We start from the raw sequence: 16,967 nt of genomic DNA, 5'->3' as shown, positions 1-16,967 counted from the left end.
ACTGATAGCAGGCCCATTTCCAGGGTTTTTGGCAATGGTGGCAGTCAGCGGTAGCTTATAAATATGAAAGATTTGTTCCCAGAAGGTGTGAACTGGGCTGTATTTCCGCCATATGTGAGGTAAAGTGTAAAGGCAATATATGTTTATTTTTGGACAGAGTAGGGAAGGGTAAGACCCTTTGTCAAGTTGTTTGTCCTGATGTCTGTATCCCTATTTGGGATATTTAATCCTTTCATTTGTTCCAGTCGCCGATGTCTCAGTGAGTTTTTGACTAGAGCAAGATATGAGGGGAAATCCTTCACTGGGGACACATGTTCTGATGACAACTGTCTAAGATAGGAATTCCATTTATTTGAAGAACCCTTCTCCCATATCCTGTTGCTTCTTCAGGGAATATCAAAACCGAGCTTATCATTTTTCCTCCACCACGTGCCCCTTCCCCTGATTTCTCCGTCAATATCGATGGCATTACTATCAGCCCATCCCCGCATGCCAAGGTCTTAGGTGTTGTCCTGGACTCTGAACTCTCCTTCAAACCCCACATCCAATCGCGGTCCAAATCTTCCCGCTTCAGCCTCCGCAACATCTCCAAAATACGCCCCTTTCTAACCAAAGACACAACAAAGCTCCTAGTTCACTCCCTGGTCATCTCGCGCCTTGACTACTGCAATTCCCTTCTCGTTGGCTTACCTCTACACAGGCAATCTTCCCTTCAATCCATCATGAATGCTGCCGCCAGACTCATCCACCTTACCAATCGCTCAGTATCCGCCGCTCCTCTCTGTCAAGCCCTCCACTGGCTTCCGCTCACATAACGAGCAGGGCCCTCTAGTCCTCCTGGGGGGGAGGGGCTGACTCAGGCTCTCAGTGGCGCACTGACCACTGAGAGGCTGTGCCAGTTAGACATTAATGTCGGGATCTCTCCAGAGCCTGGACTGGCTAAATACGGGTTGCAGAAGTGCAGAATTAAGTGCACTCCTATGATCCCTAGGAGAAGTAGGGCCAAAGGAGCATTGACCCTGCTTTTCCTTAAACCACTTAAGGACCGACCCACTTACATATACTGTGGCAGGGCGGCCCTTATGTGCAAAATCACGTACCTGTATGTGATTCCTACCTTTGGCTCTGGGGTGCATGCCCCAGCGGGAGCCAATTAGCAGATCCAGCGGACCCGATGCCCATCGCAAACCCTTCGATTGTTCAGAGAGAGAGGCAGAATATCGGTCTGCCTATGTAAAATAGGCAGATTGCTGTTCTGCTAGTAAGAAAGACAGATCTTGTGTTTCTGCTAAGCAGGAACACGGATCTCTGTCTTTCTTTAGTTAAGCCATCCCCCAGGGAACACAGTTAACACTTTGATCCCCTCTGATGTTAACCCTTTCCCTGCCAGTGTCAGCACAGTGACAGTGCATTTTTTTTTTAGTACTAGTGACTGTATTGGTGTCACTGGTCTCCAAACAGAGTGTCAGATTTGCCTACCGCAATGTCGCAGTCCCGCTAAAAATCACTGATTGCAGCCATTACTAGTAAAAACAATAAAAAAAAATTAAAGTCCATAATTCTATCCCATGTGGACACTTTACCCTTTGCGTAAACCAATCAATATACGCTTATTGGGATTTTTTTTTATTACCAAAAACATGTAGTAGAATATATATTGGCCTAAATTGATGAAGAAATTCGATTTTTTTTTACATTTTTTTATTGGATGTTTTATAGCAGAAAGTAAAAATTATTGGGTTTTTTTTCAAAATTGTCAGGTTTTTTTTTGTTTATAGCACAAAAAATTAAAACCGCAGAGGTGATCAAATACCACCAAAAGGAAGCTCTATTTGAGGGAAAAAATTATATCCTTTTTTTGGGTATAGTGTCGCATGACCTCGCAATTGTCAGTTAAAGCAATGCAGTGCCGTATTGCAAAAAATGGCCTGGTCATGAAGGGGGTAAAACCTTCCAGGGCTGAAGTGGTTAAAGAGCACTGGACATAAATCACTAAATTATTTCATGTGTCAAGGGAAAATATGAACAGCATAAAACAAACAAAAAAACTGCTGTGGCATCGGGGAATAGTGGTTATAACTCAAAGCTAAAACAAAATAGCAAATTGTTTGTCAGATAATTTATATTTCTGTGCAGCCAGTTCTTTGATCCACAACCCCCTTGCAGACAGCCAGACCCTTGATTCCCATAGCAACAACAGCACATGTTCACTGCAGCACAATCTTATTGGCTCCTGGTGACAGCCATTCAAAGGATTACAGCAGGGTGGGTTTAAAAATATATTTTTTTTATATTACATATCTATCTCTTTATTAAATGGTGTCTTCAGATTTGCTTCAAGTTAAGCTTTAAAAACCTTGTGTATAGGTATAATGTCAATTTAATGTGTAGAAAGAGGCAAGTGTAAACACACTTGCCTCTTTCTACACATTAAATTGACATTGTACCTATAGCTTACTACATAGACAGGCTCTGCTTGCTAGCTGCAGCTTACTTTTCCTTTTACCTCACTGCAAGTCTATTCAACAGGGTCTGTCTGATAGCAAGCATTAAACGTTCTGCAGTTTCTAATGACTGGAAACATCCAAAATACTTCCTGGTAGTCAGAGACAATGTGACCTAGGCCTAATCATTGGGTTACATAAAGGTGCTCAAGCGCATCATTTTTTTCTTCACAGCAAGTAGTAGGATCCTTTAAACTCAAATTAATAATATAATTTGGTAATACTGACATGTGCTCTACTCTTTCATTGGAAAGGTAGATTTTAATAAGTCCTCTTTTTTTTTCAAACAAATTCTGCAGAACGTGGTGCAATTACAAAATACACAAATAAAACCAAAGAAATCCCCACAAGCTGCACTCTACTCAGGGTATGTACAGTAATTTATGGAGCAAGACCAAGTCAGGAAAAAGGGTATCCTCATTTACAGAATTAGCTTTAGACATACACAACCACCCAGAATAACATGGTGGTCAACTTACTGCGACCACAATAGTAGCGAGTAAGTTCAACTTAGATCTTAGTGAGGAAAAGGCATTTCATGCATCAGACAAAGCTATCCCAAGGACTGAGACCAAGATACATTCCCCGCAAACCTCCAATCAGAAGGAGAGTATTCAGGACAAATATACAATTAGGGCACTTTCACACGGGCGTTCCTTTTTTTTTGCCCGATCAGGTCCTTTTTTTTTGTTTTGTAACGGACACGGATGACACTTGTGTCATCCGGTCCGTATGTCCGTTTTTCATCCCATCCGTTTGCGGATGAAAAACTGACATAATGCATGTCTATGTAAAAACGCATGTCTGCGGATGACACCACTGACATCCGTTTTGGCTTCAGTTCCGTTTTTTGAAAGGAAGAAAAAATAGGGTTCTCCTCCGTTCAAAAAAACTGAACTGAACTGAACTGAACTGACAAAAAACGGATGTCAGAGGATGATCATCCTCTGACATCCGTATTTACATAGAGATACATTATGTCCGTTTTTCATCCGCAAACAGATGGGATGAAAAACGGACATACGGAACGCCCATGTGAAAGAGCCCTTAAGGACCCCTAGGCATTGGTGAAGGGAGAAGACAACCAAGGCTGCCAAACATTATCAAACTTTTTAGAACACCCTCTGCTCAAGTAGGTCACTTTGTAATACAGTATCATTTTATTAACTTTATTATTTATTTATTAACGTTGTACAATGGCCTTACAGCCGTAAAACAGAAGCATGCTGAGCAATGTCCGCAATGCTTTGGTAGGGACAGCTCCCTCCACCAAGCCCAATGAGCACACCAAGGTTGTCAACGGCAGTAATACTGACAGGACAGCTTTAAACATGCATTAGACACTCCCAGCCAGAACCCTTGGATCCCTGGGCAGTATCAAAAGATATGACCAAATTCAGCCGGTGTGTACGAGCAACGCCAGCACTCTGCCAAAACTGAAGGGTAAAGAGCAGATAATTTAGCCAGGGTGAAATAAGATCTATGTAGAAATTTGAAATGAATAAGTCTGTCCCTGGCCGAGGCTAGGGTAGTCCCACATATCCTCCCAGTCCTCCCCCTGAAGATCAGGAACATCAATAGCACACTTAGCCCGACACTTAATAATCAGGGGAAGAGAGGTAAGAAAGAGTTCTTTATATATTGCAGATAACGGTTTCCTTAGGGAGTCGTCATTTGACAGATTTTCGATCAGGAAGGATTGAGTCTCTGTTCAAGGAGCACCAAATTAAGAGTTAAAGGCATGCCGCAACTGAAGGTATTGAAAAAAAAATGTCCACTTTTAAAGGACATTAGCTAAATGCCACAAGAGAATGGCCTTCAAAATTAACACAAAACCTACCGGACTAAGCAATAAATGTATAGCATGTGCTTTACAAAGCTGGAATGTACTGTAGTGTTGCCATTTTGAAAACACTCATATCTCAGGGGAACTATAAATTTAAATGTCCTGGTGTAAGGACACACAAAACTAACCTGGTGTAAGGGAATAAACTCACTTGGTGTAAGGACACACAAAAATGAATCTGGTGTAAGGACACACAAAACTAACATGGTGTAAGGACACACAAAATTAACTTGGCATAGGGATGCAAAAAAATGAACCTGGTGTAAGGACTCACAAAACGAACTTGGTGTAAGGACACACAAAACTAACTTGGCTTAAGGATGCAAAAAATGAACCTAGTGTAAGGACACATACAATGAACCTGGTGTAAGGTTACACACAATATGAACTTGGTGTAAGGACACACACTATGAACCTGGTGTAAGGACACACAAAATTAACTTGGCAATGGGGTGCAAAAAATGAACCTGGTGTAAGGACACACAAAGCTTACTTGGCATAAGGACCCAAAAAAATGAACTTGGTGTAAAGACAGACAAAGCTAACCTGGTGTAAAGACGCAAAAAAAAAAATGAACCTGGTGTAAGGACACACAAAACTAACTTGGCATAAGGACGCAAAAAAAATGAACCCGGTGTAAGGACACACAAAACTAACCCGGTGCAAGAACACACAAAATAACTTTGTGTAGGGACACACAAAACTAACCTGTTGTAAAGACGCAGAAAACTGTGCATTGCAAATTTGAGGAACCTACTGAAAGGTGTACACTACAGTATAGCAGTAAGTTAAGGCTTCCAACAGTTAAAACCCATCTCCAGCCCAAACCTTTTACTTAATTTTGAATAACTAGGAAGGGCTAGAGCCTCTGTCCGGTTTGTATTACCACCTATGTTCCTGTTGGGGAGATTTCCCCTCACTTCCTGTCAGAATGGGGACATAAACAAGAAAAAGCAATTATTTAGTAAAATGAGGACATGTATGAAGTTCTAACAAATAGTTTTTTATTGCTGGCTGTCCTGGTGACAACTACATCCCCTATTTCTTGTACAGGTGTCCCAGGAATGGGATTTGAGTGGGATTTTAGCTTTAGACAAATAAACACTTAATAGAGATTTTACATCTTCCTGTAACAGACAAATAAACACTTAATAGAGATTTTACATCTTCCTGTACTCTGTTTATATCTAAAATCTGGAAGCAGTATGTATTCAGTGATGTTAGGACCTCTGACCTGAATGCTTGTTCATGTCATTGGCTCACAATCAAAGGAAGAGGATGGCAGCCCATAGCTTGCAGCTTTAAGTGGCATATTCTGGGATTTATTTATGACAGGTCCTCCTAAAACATCCTGATAAAAGATGGCTGTGAAGGAAAGGTTAGTAGAGATGAGATATTGGAACTTTCATCTCTGTTATCTGAGGTGTCCTTGCTGTCCTAACTTTTCATGTGGCAGCCATACCTTATCACAGCGTATTATAAATGACACAGGAGCTCTATAACCTGTCTATTCTAGCAGGGCCATCACATGTCCTCCCAGCTTCTGGGGACTATTTGGGATTGATTTAACCCACCTTTACCTTTGAATTGTGGAACCCTAGTCCGCTGTATGTAGTTCCAGCTTTATACTGTTCATGTGAATGCAGAATTTCAAAGGGGTACACGGCACAAACATTTTAGGTTACTTTATCTGTACTATATGAAAAAACACTCCTAACCTTTCTTCTCCCAGGTGTAAGCATGCTGAATAACAGCAAATACTAACATCAGTATATTAAAAATTATAGTACACGGTTCAGTTGGATTTTTGATAATGTGTCCAAAAAAATGCAGTAAAGACCATACATATTTTTTGCAGCTATATGTTAAAAATAATGATAATAATAATTTTGAAATTGGCACCTCTGGCAACCTAACTTCCCTTCTGTCTCAGGTATTTTATGTGTGTTGTATTGAACTACATCAAGTTAACCACTTTAGCCCCAGCCCTATTTCGGACACTTTTTGTTCACAAGTTAAAACCAGTATTTTTTCCTAGAAAACTACTTAGAACCCCCAAACATTATATATATTTTTTTAGCAAAGACTCTGGAGAATAAAATGTCGGTCATTGCAAAATTTTTTGTCACGCGGTATTTGCGCAGCGGTCTTTAAAACGCCATTTTTTGGGAAAAAATTTGAAAAATCACATTTCACTGCATTTAAAAAATACTAAACAGTAAAGTTAGCCCATTTTTTTTGTATATTGTGAAAGATGATGTCACGCCGAGTAAATAGATACCAAACATGTTACGGTTTAAAATTGCGCCCCCCCGTGGGATGGCGACAAACTACGGTCAATAGAGATCTCAATCTGCGACGCTTTAAATTTATTTAACGGTTACCAGTTTAGAGTTAGAGTGTAGCTCTTTTTTTTTAATTATTGCCCACGCTCTGGCGATCGCGGCGATACCTCACATGTGTGGTTTGAACAGCGATTTCATTTGCGGCTCGACTTGCGTATACGTTTTTTTTTGTGCGCGAGCTAACGGTGACGGGGACGGCTAAATTTTTTTTTTTTTTTTTTTTTTTCCTATTTATTTTTTCTTTTTTTTTAAACTTTATTACAGGTTTTTTAAAAAAAAAAAAAATCTGATCACTTTTATTGTTGTCACAAGCAATGTAAACATCCCTGGTGACAGCAATATGTCGTGACAGGTACACTTTATGGAGGGATCGAGGGTCTAAAAGACCCTAGACCCCTCCACTACACTTCCCTGTATGCAAAACGCCGAAAACGGCATTTTTGCATACAGCCGTTTTTCAAATCTGCCGCCTTTTGCAGCACAGTAACCCGGACGTGACGTCATGGACGCCGCCTCCGGGTTACGTCATCGGAGACCCGATCGATGCCGTTTCCGGCATTCATCGGGACTCCATCCAGCCGGCGGACCCGGTAGCCCCGAGCAAAGCCGCGGAAGGCGGCGGGAGGGGGGGGACGTCCCCTCCCGCCCCCCCGGGTAACGATCGAGCGGCTCCCGAGCCGCATCGATCGTTACCGACGGAAAGCCGACTGTCGGCTTCAAACAACGGTACCGGGATGATGCCTCTAGCTAGAGGCATCATCCCGGTATAACCACTCAAAGTCAGCCGACGTAGAGGTTACGTGACTGGTAGTAAAGTGGTTAATATTGTTCTGTAGAATGCTGACATCTAGTGGTGGTTTAGAGCCACTAAAACATGTTGTTTACTTGTGTGCTTGGTACCTCCCTCTGTCCTCCCCTTCTGTTTAGTGTTATTTAGTTTAGTCCTTGGAAGACCCTCCCTGTTTCTTGCATGTTTCCCCAGTCAGTGTTAGTACATGGCAGAGATAGGGCTTAGGAAAGTCATTAGCGTTGATTTACTAAAACTGGAGAGTGCAAAATCTGGTGCAACTGTACATGGTAGCCAATCAGCTTCTAACTTCAGCTTGTTTGAATAAGATTTGACAAAAAAAATAAATTGTTTCTAAGCATAGCTGCACCAAATATTGCACTCTCAGGTTTTAGTAAATCAACCCCATTCTCTTCTTACAGTTTAGACATCCCTATACTGCGATTAGCTAAGTAAAATTGTGTAGGATTCAACTTCTGAGGCTTGAAGAGTTAAAATGGTTGTAAAGGCTAAAGGTTTTCTTACCTTAATGCATTCTTTGCATTAGGCTTCTTTCACACGGTCGCTCCGCTGCTTTAGTCCGCTGCGGGACTTTTTTTTTTTTCACGGAGCGGATGACATTTGTGTCATCCGCTCCGTATGTCTGCATATCATCCCATCCGTTTGCGGATGATATGCGGACATAATGTAAGTATATGGCATTGCGGATGTCAGCGGATGACACCACTGACATCCGATTTTCCTTCCTTTCCGTTTTTTACACGGATGAAAAAATGGGGTTCTGTTCCATTCCAAAAAACGGAACAGAACTGAAAGGAGGAAAATCGGATGTCAGCGGATGGTATTCCGCTGACATCCGCAGTGCCATTCACTTACATTAAAGTCCGCAAATCATCCGCAAAAAAATAGGATGATTTGCGGACATATGGAACGGCCGTGTGAAAGGACCCATAAGGTAAAAAAAACATACAATGGTCAGCTCCCCCCCCCCACCTAAATATTTACTTAAGCCTGATTTCAATCTAGCCAAACAATAGCAGCGATGCCCCCTTTCTCCTCACAGGAAATGGAGGCAGCAGCAGGAGCCGTTTTCAATCAAATCCCATCAGAAAAGGTGGGGGGGGAAGCTGTGCTGTGTGTGTCAATAGACTCAGACAGCCTGGCTCAGGATCGAGCCTGCACAAGTGCCCCTATAGCAAGTGGCTTCCTGTGGGGGGACTCGGAGAAGAGGAGAAGCCTGGAGCGCCCGCAGGGGGACCCCAGAAGAGGAGGATCAGGAACCATTGCACAGAGCACCAGAGGTGACATCACTAATTCTAAAATAAAGTATGCAATGAAAGCAAAAAAAAAACGTTTTTAATTTTAAAAAATGTTATGTTGATGAAGGGGGAGGGAGGAACCATGGAAGGCAAATTATAAACAGATTAAACCAAAGCTTTAACTCTGGAAAGCTTGCAAAAAGCTAAAGCTACGACCAATGCAACAAATAAACAACTTTAATTGTTAGGACAGGTTGGAAGGTCAATTAAGAGACCATAGGAGTCCCACATGCATTGTGCTGCAATTATCCGTTTTGATGGGTGCAATATTTCAGCTGGAGACCATGCTCTGGAGATACTTTGCATTACACTCTGCAATATAGCCAAGTGGAAGCACTGCTTATAGGGTTCAGTGAACCTAACTGCAGACTGGGTCTAGCCTGCTCTGATTCTGTTTCCTATACAAAGACCACTAAAAATGCAGACTTTTACACCACACAGACTCATTTTACATGCTAAAATTAAACAATGCAATGCATGAAGTCTGAACCCTTATTAATGTGATCTGTGGAAAACCCCCATTTCTCTAAAGGGAAGGATAACAGGGAAAAAATATTTGCTGCAAACAAACCTAACAAAGAATATATATTATCTATTTATATACACAGTATCTCATAGTATCTCACAAAAGTGAGTACACCACTCACATTTTTCTAAATATTTTATTCTATCTTTTCATGTGACAACACTGAAGAAATGACACTTTGTTACAATGTAAAGTAGCGAGTGTACAGCTTGTATAACAGTGTAAATTTGCTGTCCCCTCAAAATAACTCAACACACAGCCATTAATGTCTAAACCACTGACAACAAAAGTGAGTACACCCCTAAGTGAAAATATCCAAATTGAGCCCAAAGTTTCAATATTTTGTGTGACCACTACTGCCTTAACCCTCTTGAGCATGAAGTTCACCAGAGCTTCAAAGGTTGCCACTGGAGTCCTCTTCTACTCCTCCATGATGACATCACAGAGCTGGTGGATGTTAGAGACCTTGTGCTCCTCCACCTTCCGTTTGAGGATGCCCCACAGATGCTCAATAGGGTTTAGGTGTGGAGACATGCTTGGCCAGTCCATCACCTTACCCTGAGCTTCTTTAGCAAGGCAGTGGTCGTCTTGGAGGTGTGTTTGGAGTTGGTATCATGTCTGAATACTGCCCTGCGGCCCAGTCTCCGTAGGAAGGGGATCATGCTCTGCTTCAATATGTCACAGTACATGTTGGAATTCATGGTTCTCTCAATGAACTGTAGCTCCCCAGTGCCGGCAGCATTCATGCAACCCCAGACCATGACACTCCCACCACCATGCTTGACTGTAGCCAAGACACACTTGTCTTTGTACTCCTCACCTGGTTGCCACCACACACGCTTGACACCATCTGAAACAAATAAATTTATCTTGGTCTCATCAGACCACAGGACATGGTTCCAATAATCCATGTCCTTAGTCTGCTTGTCTTTAGCAAACTGTTTGCGGGCTTTCTTCTTCATCATCTTTAGAAGGGGCTTCCTTCTGGGACAACAGCCATGCAGACCAATTTGATGCAGTGTGCGGCGCACTAACAGGCTGACCTCCCACCCCTTCAACCTCTGCAGCAATGCTGGCAGTACTCATACGTCTATTTCCCAAAGACAACCTCTGGATATGACGCTGAGCACATGCACTTAACTTCTTTGGTCGACCATGGTGAGGCCTGTTCTGAGTGGAACCTATCCTGTTAAACCGCTGTATGGTCTTGGCCACCATGCTGCAGCTCAGTTTTAGGGTCTTGGCAATCATCTTATAGCCTAGGCCATCTTTTTATGTAGAGCAACAATTCTTTTTTTCAGATCCTCAGAGAGTTCTTTGCCATGAGGTGCCATGTTGAACTTCCAGTGACCAGTATGAGAGAGTGAGAGCGATAACACCTAATTTAACACACCTGCTCCCCATTCACACCTGAGACCTTGTAGAACTAACGAGTCACATGACACCGGGGAGGAAAAATGGCTAATTCATCCCAATTTGGATATTTTCACTTTTGTTGCCAGCAGTTTAGACATTATTGGGCGGTCTGTTGAGTTATTTTGAGGGGACAGCAAATGTACACTGTTATACAAGCTGTACACTCACTACTTTACATTGTAGCAAAGTGTAATTTATTCATTGTTGTCACATGAAAAGATATAATAAAATATATACACAAATGTGAGGGGTATACTCACTTTTGTAGGATACTGAATCATATATATATATATATATATATATATATATATATATATATATATATATATATATATATATATATACACACATATACATATACATATACATATACATATACATATACATATGCAATGTTTCTGGGGTTGCTGGAGTCATTGTCATTTCAGCCCAGCCAAAGCAGCTTATGGTGAATGTGGGATAAGATGAAAATTGCTTCTTTAGTATATTGTCCCCAATCCCTGAAGAACAGAACAGCATTTTCCATTGACTTCCAGCAGCAGTTGAACTGCACATTGAAATGCACAAGCTGTGATGAGTGCACTGGGTGACATCACCAAAGTTATAAATAAGTGAGCAAGCCCTGCCAGGACTGCATTTCAACTGCAATACCCCAATTATATATTAATACTATCATGGCTGCAGAAGACATACTGTATATGACAATAGGAATACATGGAATGGATTCCCCTGTATTGGAATCTATGCCATAGAACAGAACAGAAAAGCACTGGAGAAGCAATGTAAATGTGCAATGGTATCTGATTTATGGAAAAGCTCCATGGGCTTTATCTAAAAACATGGAACAAACAGCAACCAATCACAAATAAGCTTTTAGACCAACTACACCGAACTGCTAAATGCTAATTTTCCCTTTCTATTTATAGAACATAAACATAATTTAAGGAACATTCCACTCAAGTCGCCCGCCGACTTCTTATATCTCTTGGGGTCATTAGTCATGAGATCTCTCTTTTGCACTTCCTGGTGCTGTTCTTGCCCACTTGGGAGTTTTGGGGGTTCCCTCCCACACCCTCTATTATATTCTTTATATGATAAAATATTAATGTATTATGGGTAATTTATATGGTGCTTTTCTCTGTAGGTAGTCAATGGGCTTTATCTGCTATTGGAGCAGATAGTGTGACAGCCATCTTGGGCTGGCTCAATAGAATATCATTGTGCGCTACTTATAGACAGGAGCCAGTTAACTTGCTAAGAGTACCTAGAGGAAGCCCATACATGCATAAGAAGAACATGCAAACTCCATGCAGATAGTGCCCCAACCATGATGCAAACTAAGGACCACAGTGTTGAAAGTTAGAAGAGCTGACCACTAATATATTGAACTTCCAGCAGGGAAAGTGGGGCCACCTCTCCACAGCCATGGTAGATGAGGAGACCCAGGAACTCAAGAACAGAAATCTCACAAATACAGTCCCTGCGAGATGCAAGAATTGGTTGGTAAGTTTATTTATTCCCACTAGTTACTAACAACTGAAATATCAGTTTTGAGTGGACTAATCCTTCAAATGGTAGCAAAGTCCTTTGTTTCTATCAGAGGAGACCTTTTAAAAGGAAAAATGGTAAACCCCAAGTTAACCCTAAGGATAACACAATGTAGACAAAAATGGCATAAAGTTACCAAGAGCAACCAATTAGAAATCAGCTTTTACTGATCTACCAACCCTAAGCTTCTAAATTATTCCTTAGTGGTTGCCATGGCTGCACATCACTGCATATCCACCAGGGGCTAGCATCTAAAATAAGAAATGTCCATTGCCCATGTCACAAATTTAAAATCTAACTTTCGAGAGAGAGCACTAAAAGTTCTAGTACTAGGGCCCTCATAGTCTGGAGGATTGGACTGGGGCCTTACTCACCACAGGTGAATTCACATCTGTGCAATAAGGTAGCACACGGTAATACGCACATTACTGCAGTGTGAGGTAATTCACGATACACAGTGCAGGCCCTTTGCAGCGCCATTCATTCTGAATAGCTAGCAACCCAAGGCACCTAGTTAGCTAATGTGGGCATTTTAGTGTGCCACAATACATAGATGTGAACGAAAGGACTTGTCAAAAGAGGCTTTTATCTTTATTTTTTTGTACACTTTTTTGGTGAATGGGTAGGGGTACGATGTACCCGATATCCATTCACATGGGGGGGGGGGTGGCCGGAACCTGAGGGCCCTCTTGTTAAAGGGGGCTTCCAGATTCTGATAAGCCCCCACCCGCAGACCCCACAACCACAGCCCAGGGTTGTCGAGAAGAGACCCTTGTCCCCATCAACATGGGGACAAGGTGCTTTGGGGGGCACCCCAAAGCACCCTCCCCATGTTGAGGGCAAGTGGCCTGGCATGGTTCAGGAGGGGGGGTGCTCGCTTGTCCCCCTTTCCTTATCCTGTCCAGCCAGGCTTCTTGCTCGGATAAGGGTCTGGTATGGATTTTTTTTGGGGGGGGGCCCACGCCGTTTTTTCTTTTCAATTTTGGTGTGGGGTTCCTCTTAAAATCTGTACCAGACCCGAAGGGCCTGGTATGGACTTGGGGGGACCCCAAACCGTTTTTTTCATGTTTTTTGTCTGTGTTGCCAGGAGCCAACAATAAATTACAGCCACGAGCAAGTTTAAATGAAATTTTTTCCTTTAGAAATGTAAGTATTGCTGCAGCAGGCTACATACATTGCACAAATGCGCCACTTGCAGGCACATTAAGGGGACCCCCAGGCACGATATTTGAATGAATTTTTCATTTTTATTGTTTCACTTTAAGCATTATTAAAATCCATGCATTGGTACATGTCCCCCAGAGCAGTACCCAGACCCCCATACACTTTTTTTGGGTAATAACTTGCATTTAAGCCTTTAAAATGTGGACTTTTGATTTTCATGTTGGAGTCCCATAGACTTCAATATAGTTTGCATGTTCTAACTAACTTTTCGCCTATTCACGGTGTTCTGGTGCAAACTGAACTGGGAGGTGTTCAGCTCATCGCTAGTTATAACCTGTGCTGTCGGCATGGGCAGCCTATTCATAATTAATAAGCTGATTCACTGGTCAACGCTTGAAAAAAAAAAATGCTTGTTAGCTGTAGTGGTTGAAGAATAAGCTAGAATACCCACCTCATCCCCTGCTCTGACAGGTGTCCTCCATCTGTGCTACCAGTCCCCCGAATCCTCCTCTCTAAGCTGATCCTGACTATAGTCGCACTGTGATGTCATCAACTACAGTGCAGGACCAATCATCCAGAATTACACATAAGGATAGCAAGGGACCATCCACAGCTTAGAGTGTCATGCAAAAGAGTGGAGTGCCAAAGCTTACCAGAGCGAAGAGTAGGGTAACTAATACAAAACGTTCCTCTACCCCTAGACTTAATCCATGTTCTTCAGGTAGGGTGTACTGCAAGGGTAGGGAGTTGGGCTTCAGAGTGAATCCTTACTTTGCCCTTTGTGGGCAAAAAACAAGCTCACTTCGTAGCTCCTCCTCTCCACAACTGATATTTACCTTCCCTATGATCCCCCCACTTCCCCACATTCATCTGCCAGAGCAAAGTGGAAAAAAACCCTGTTTTAGATCAATGTCAGCCTGGTCAGAGCTTACACAGGGCTAAGGAACCTCCCACCAACATGTGACAAAATTCAGGCCTGGCAATTGGACATTTGAGCTCCTATCATGGGAATTACATCATGGGAATAAGAAAAGAGCACATGCTCCCCCATACCTGGAGGTAGCAGGAATCTCCCTTGGCTCTGATGGGCAAACAGAATAACAGGAGAGCACCAGCAAGACATGGTTATAGGGTCACTTTAGCTTATTTTTGCAAATATATGCAAATTAGACCTCTCTTTTTTATTAAAAAATAGAGACAGGTTTGACAGAGAGCCCTTTAATGGCCAGCAGGTCACAGTGCTGAATTTTGTTTTTTGCATGTTTTTGTATTATGTCTTTGTGAATTATACCTCCTATTGTGTACCTCCCTAGCTCCTCATAAATTGATTGTGCAGCTGCCAATTTCTCTTATGGCTATAAATAAAATCGCCTGATTTTTTAAAAATAAATATATCATGCCAATTCCATCTAAAAGCACAGCGGCTGGTTGATACAGTGGGACATATAATCTTGTGCTGGTAAACACCTTCTGTGATACAGCAATATATTCCAGTAGGTTAAGGCCTCTCTCAGTCATAATTAACACAAAACCAGGCGAGACTAAACCATAAACCTTCTCATAACGATCTGTTCAATGGTTATAGCCTGCAGATTTTTAGACTACATGGGATATTTTAATTGTTAGTGATCATGGGTTTAAAGTGAAGCCTCTCCGATATATTAAGGCAACTGAAAAACTTGGGGTTAAATCTAATGCTTGGAAGTGATAAAAATTTCCCGTGCACAATGTTCCTGAGCCCTGGCAGTTCACGCAGCCATTATGAATGTTTTATTAACTTGATTAAATAAGTAATTTATTTTGTGGCATGTAAATTTAAATTCAATTTATACCAATTCAATTTAAATTGAGTATACCCATGCTCTGCCCTATAGGTTGATGACTAAGAATGCACAGACTTTAAAAAAAACTGGCATTTACAAAGAATTCAGCTGGCAGTGCCAACCATTGTGTATCCCCACCCACCCTCTCTACATACCTTGTCTGGAGGTGGGAACTGCAGCTGATTGACGTCCAGAGGGGTCATCAGGGGGATGGTATCAAATCCATCTTCGCACATAGGGGGTTTTGCGCCCTTCTCGCTGAAATTGTTGCCCAGTTTCACCATCCTGCCGGACTAATGCTGAGTACCCCTGTAAAGCAAAAACCACAAGATCATCCAAAGCTGTGAAATGCAGCACCTCCTTTGCCTGCCACCGGGGATGTGTACAATGAATTACGGTAATGAGGAGCCTCCAGATGCTGAACAAAAGGAGTAACACTCACATCAGAGGGGAGGGGGTTCTGATCACACATATTCTGGCATTATATGAAAACTGGCATCCCTGCATCCTATCTGCTGCAAGGCTCAAAACTCAGCTCACCAAATCTCTTTCCTAAACTCTATCCATACCTATATTAAATCAATGTACGGATCCCAGGACCAGGCAGCTCTCTGAAATTCTTCCCCATCTCTAGAGCGCAGATAGGGAAACCAAGGTACCCTTTACAAGGAAATGATGGTTGATCTCCCCATCTGCGTGGCGATGTTCTGATCTCCTTTCAGAACACAATACATGTCCAGCATGCATCCAACAAAGTCTGAAGCTTAACCTAATTATTTTCCAGGGACAACGATATCGGGAAGCAGGGATACTCATATTGTCACAATATCTCTATCCAAGGTACCCAGGACACAGAAGCCCAACCAGCAGTTTCAATGAACCCCAAAGTTCTTGAATGCAAAAGGGGGGCGTATGTTCTTTGAAGGACATAGCTGTACTAGGTACATATCCTTACAATGCAGATTTTAATAATTCAAAGCCTTTTTATTAGAAGGGCAAATTGGAACTGATAGATCGCACCGGAGAGAACGTATATCCTATTGATTAAATGCTAAGCACCACTTGCTCACATCGCTAGTACCACAATAAAAAAGGGATGCTTTGCTTACCAAGGGGATGGGTCCAGATACCTGTGCTGATCCACACAGTCACCTTCCTCTTCTTTTCTAGCAGGGTGGAGGATAGCTAGGGGGGGAGGTGTTGGGGGCTCTTGGAGCCCTCTTTCTATGGATGGATTATTGACTTCTTTTGTGTGAGGTCTGCACAGCAGTAGATGAATCCTCAGTCTGACGCAGCTCAGAGCACAGGGGATGCTGAGCAGGAGACAGGAGGTGCAGGGCTTGACACTTTGTAATAGCTGAATTTGCATGGACCCATGGGTCTTCAGCTTGGAGCCTGCTACTGCTGCTGCTGCTGCTGCTGAATCCAACACAAAGAAACCCCCTGGAGGCCACCATCAACTCCTCCCCTCACGTCCCTCCCTGGTATCTGGTGCAAAACCATCCAGCCATCTCCTACCTCACCAGCTCTGTCCCCAGGTTGTGCCATTGTGGAAATCACTTTTAACCCTTTCAAGATCCTTTCTGTTGATTTATGTATTTTATAAACTTACACATCTAAGAAAATAATTTCATTCACATCAGTCCCAGAAGCTTACAATTTAATGCTTTGATTTTTTTCCCCTTTATG

General features: G+C 42.3%; 1 protein-coding gene across 1 annotated transcript in view; it reads right to left on the bottom strand.

Moving 5' to 3' along the window:
* The window catches only part of NSG1 (neuronal vesicle trafficking associated 1), a 139,397-nt gene extending 122,661 nt beyond the window's left edge, over positions 1 to 16,736 (bottom strand). Inside the window, exons 1-2 of the mRNA XM_082243414.1 lie at positions 16,388 to 16,736; positions 15,434 to 15,587 (exon numbers count right to left, since the gene is read on the bottom strand). Of these exons, the coding sequence (XP_082099540.1) occupies positions 15,434 to 15,562 (129 nt within the window). The 5' untranslated portion in view covers positions 15,563 to 15,587; positions 16,388 to 16,736. The remainder of the gene's footprint in view (positions 1 to 15,433; positions 15,588 to 16,387) is intronic.
* Positions 16,737 to 16,967: the final 231 nt, after the last annotated feature.

Source organism: Pelophylax lessonae (genome assembly GCF_965119305.1).
Source record: "Pelophylax lessonae genome assembly, chromosome: 1".
NCBI classification, from domain to species: Eukaryota; Metazoa; Chordata; class Amphibia; order Anura; family Ranidae; genus Pelophylax; species Pelophylax lessonae.
This window is presented reverse-complemented; position numbering and strand designations above follow the sequence as displayed.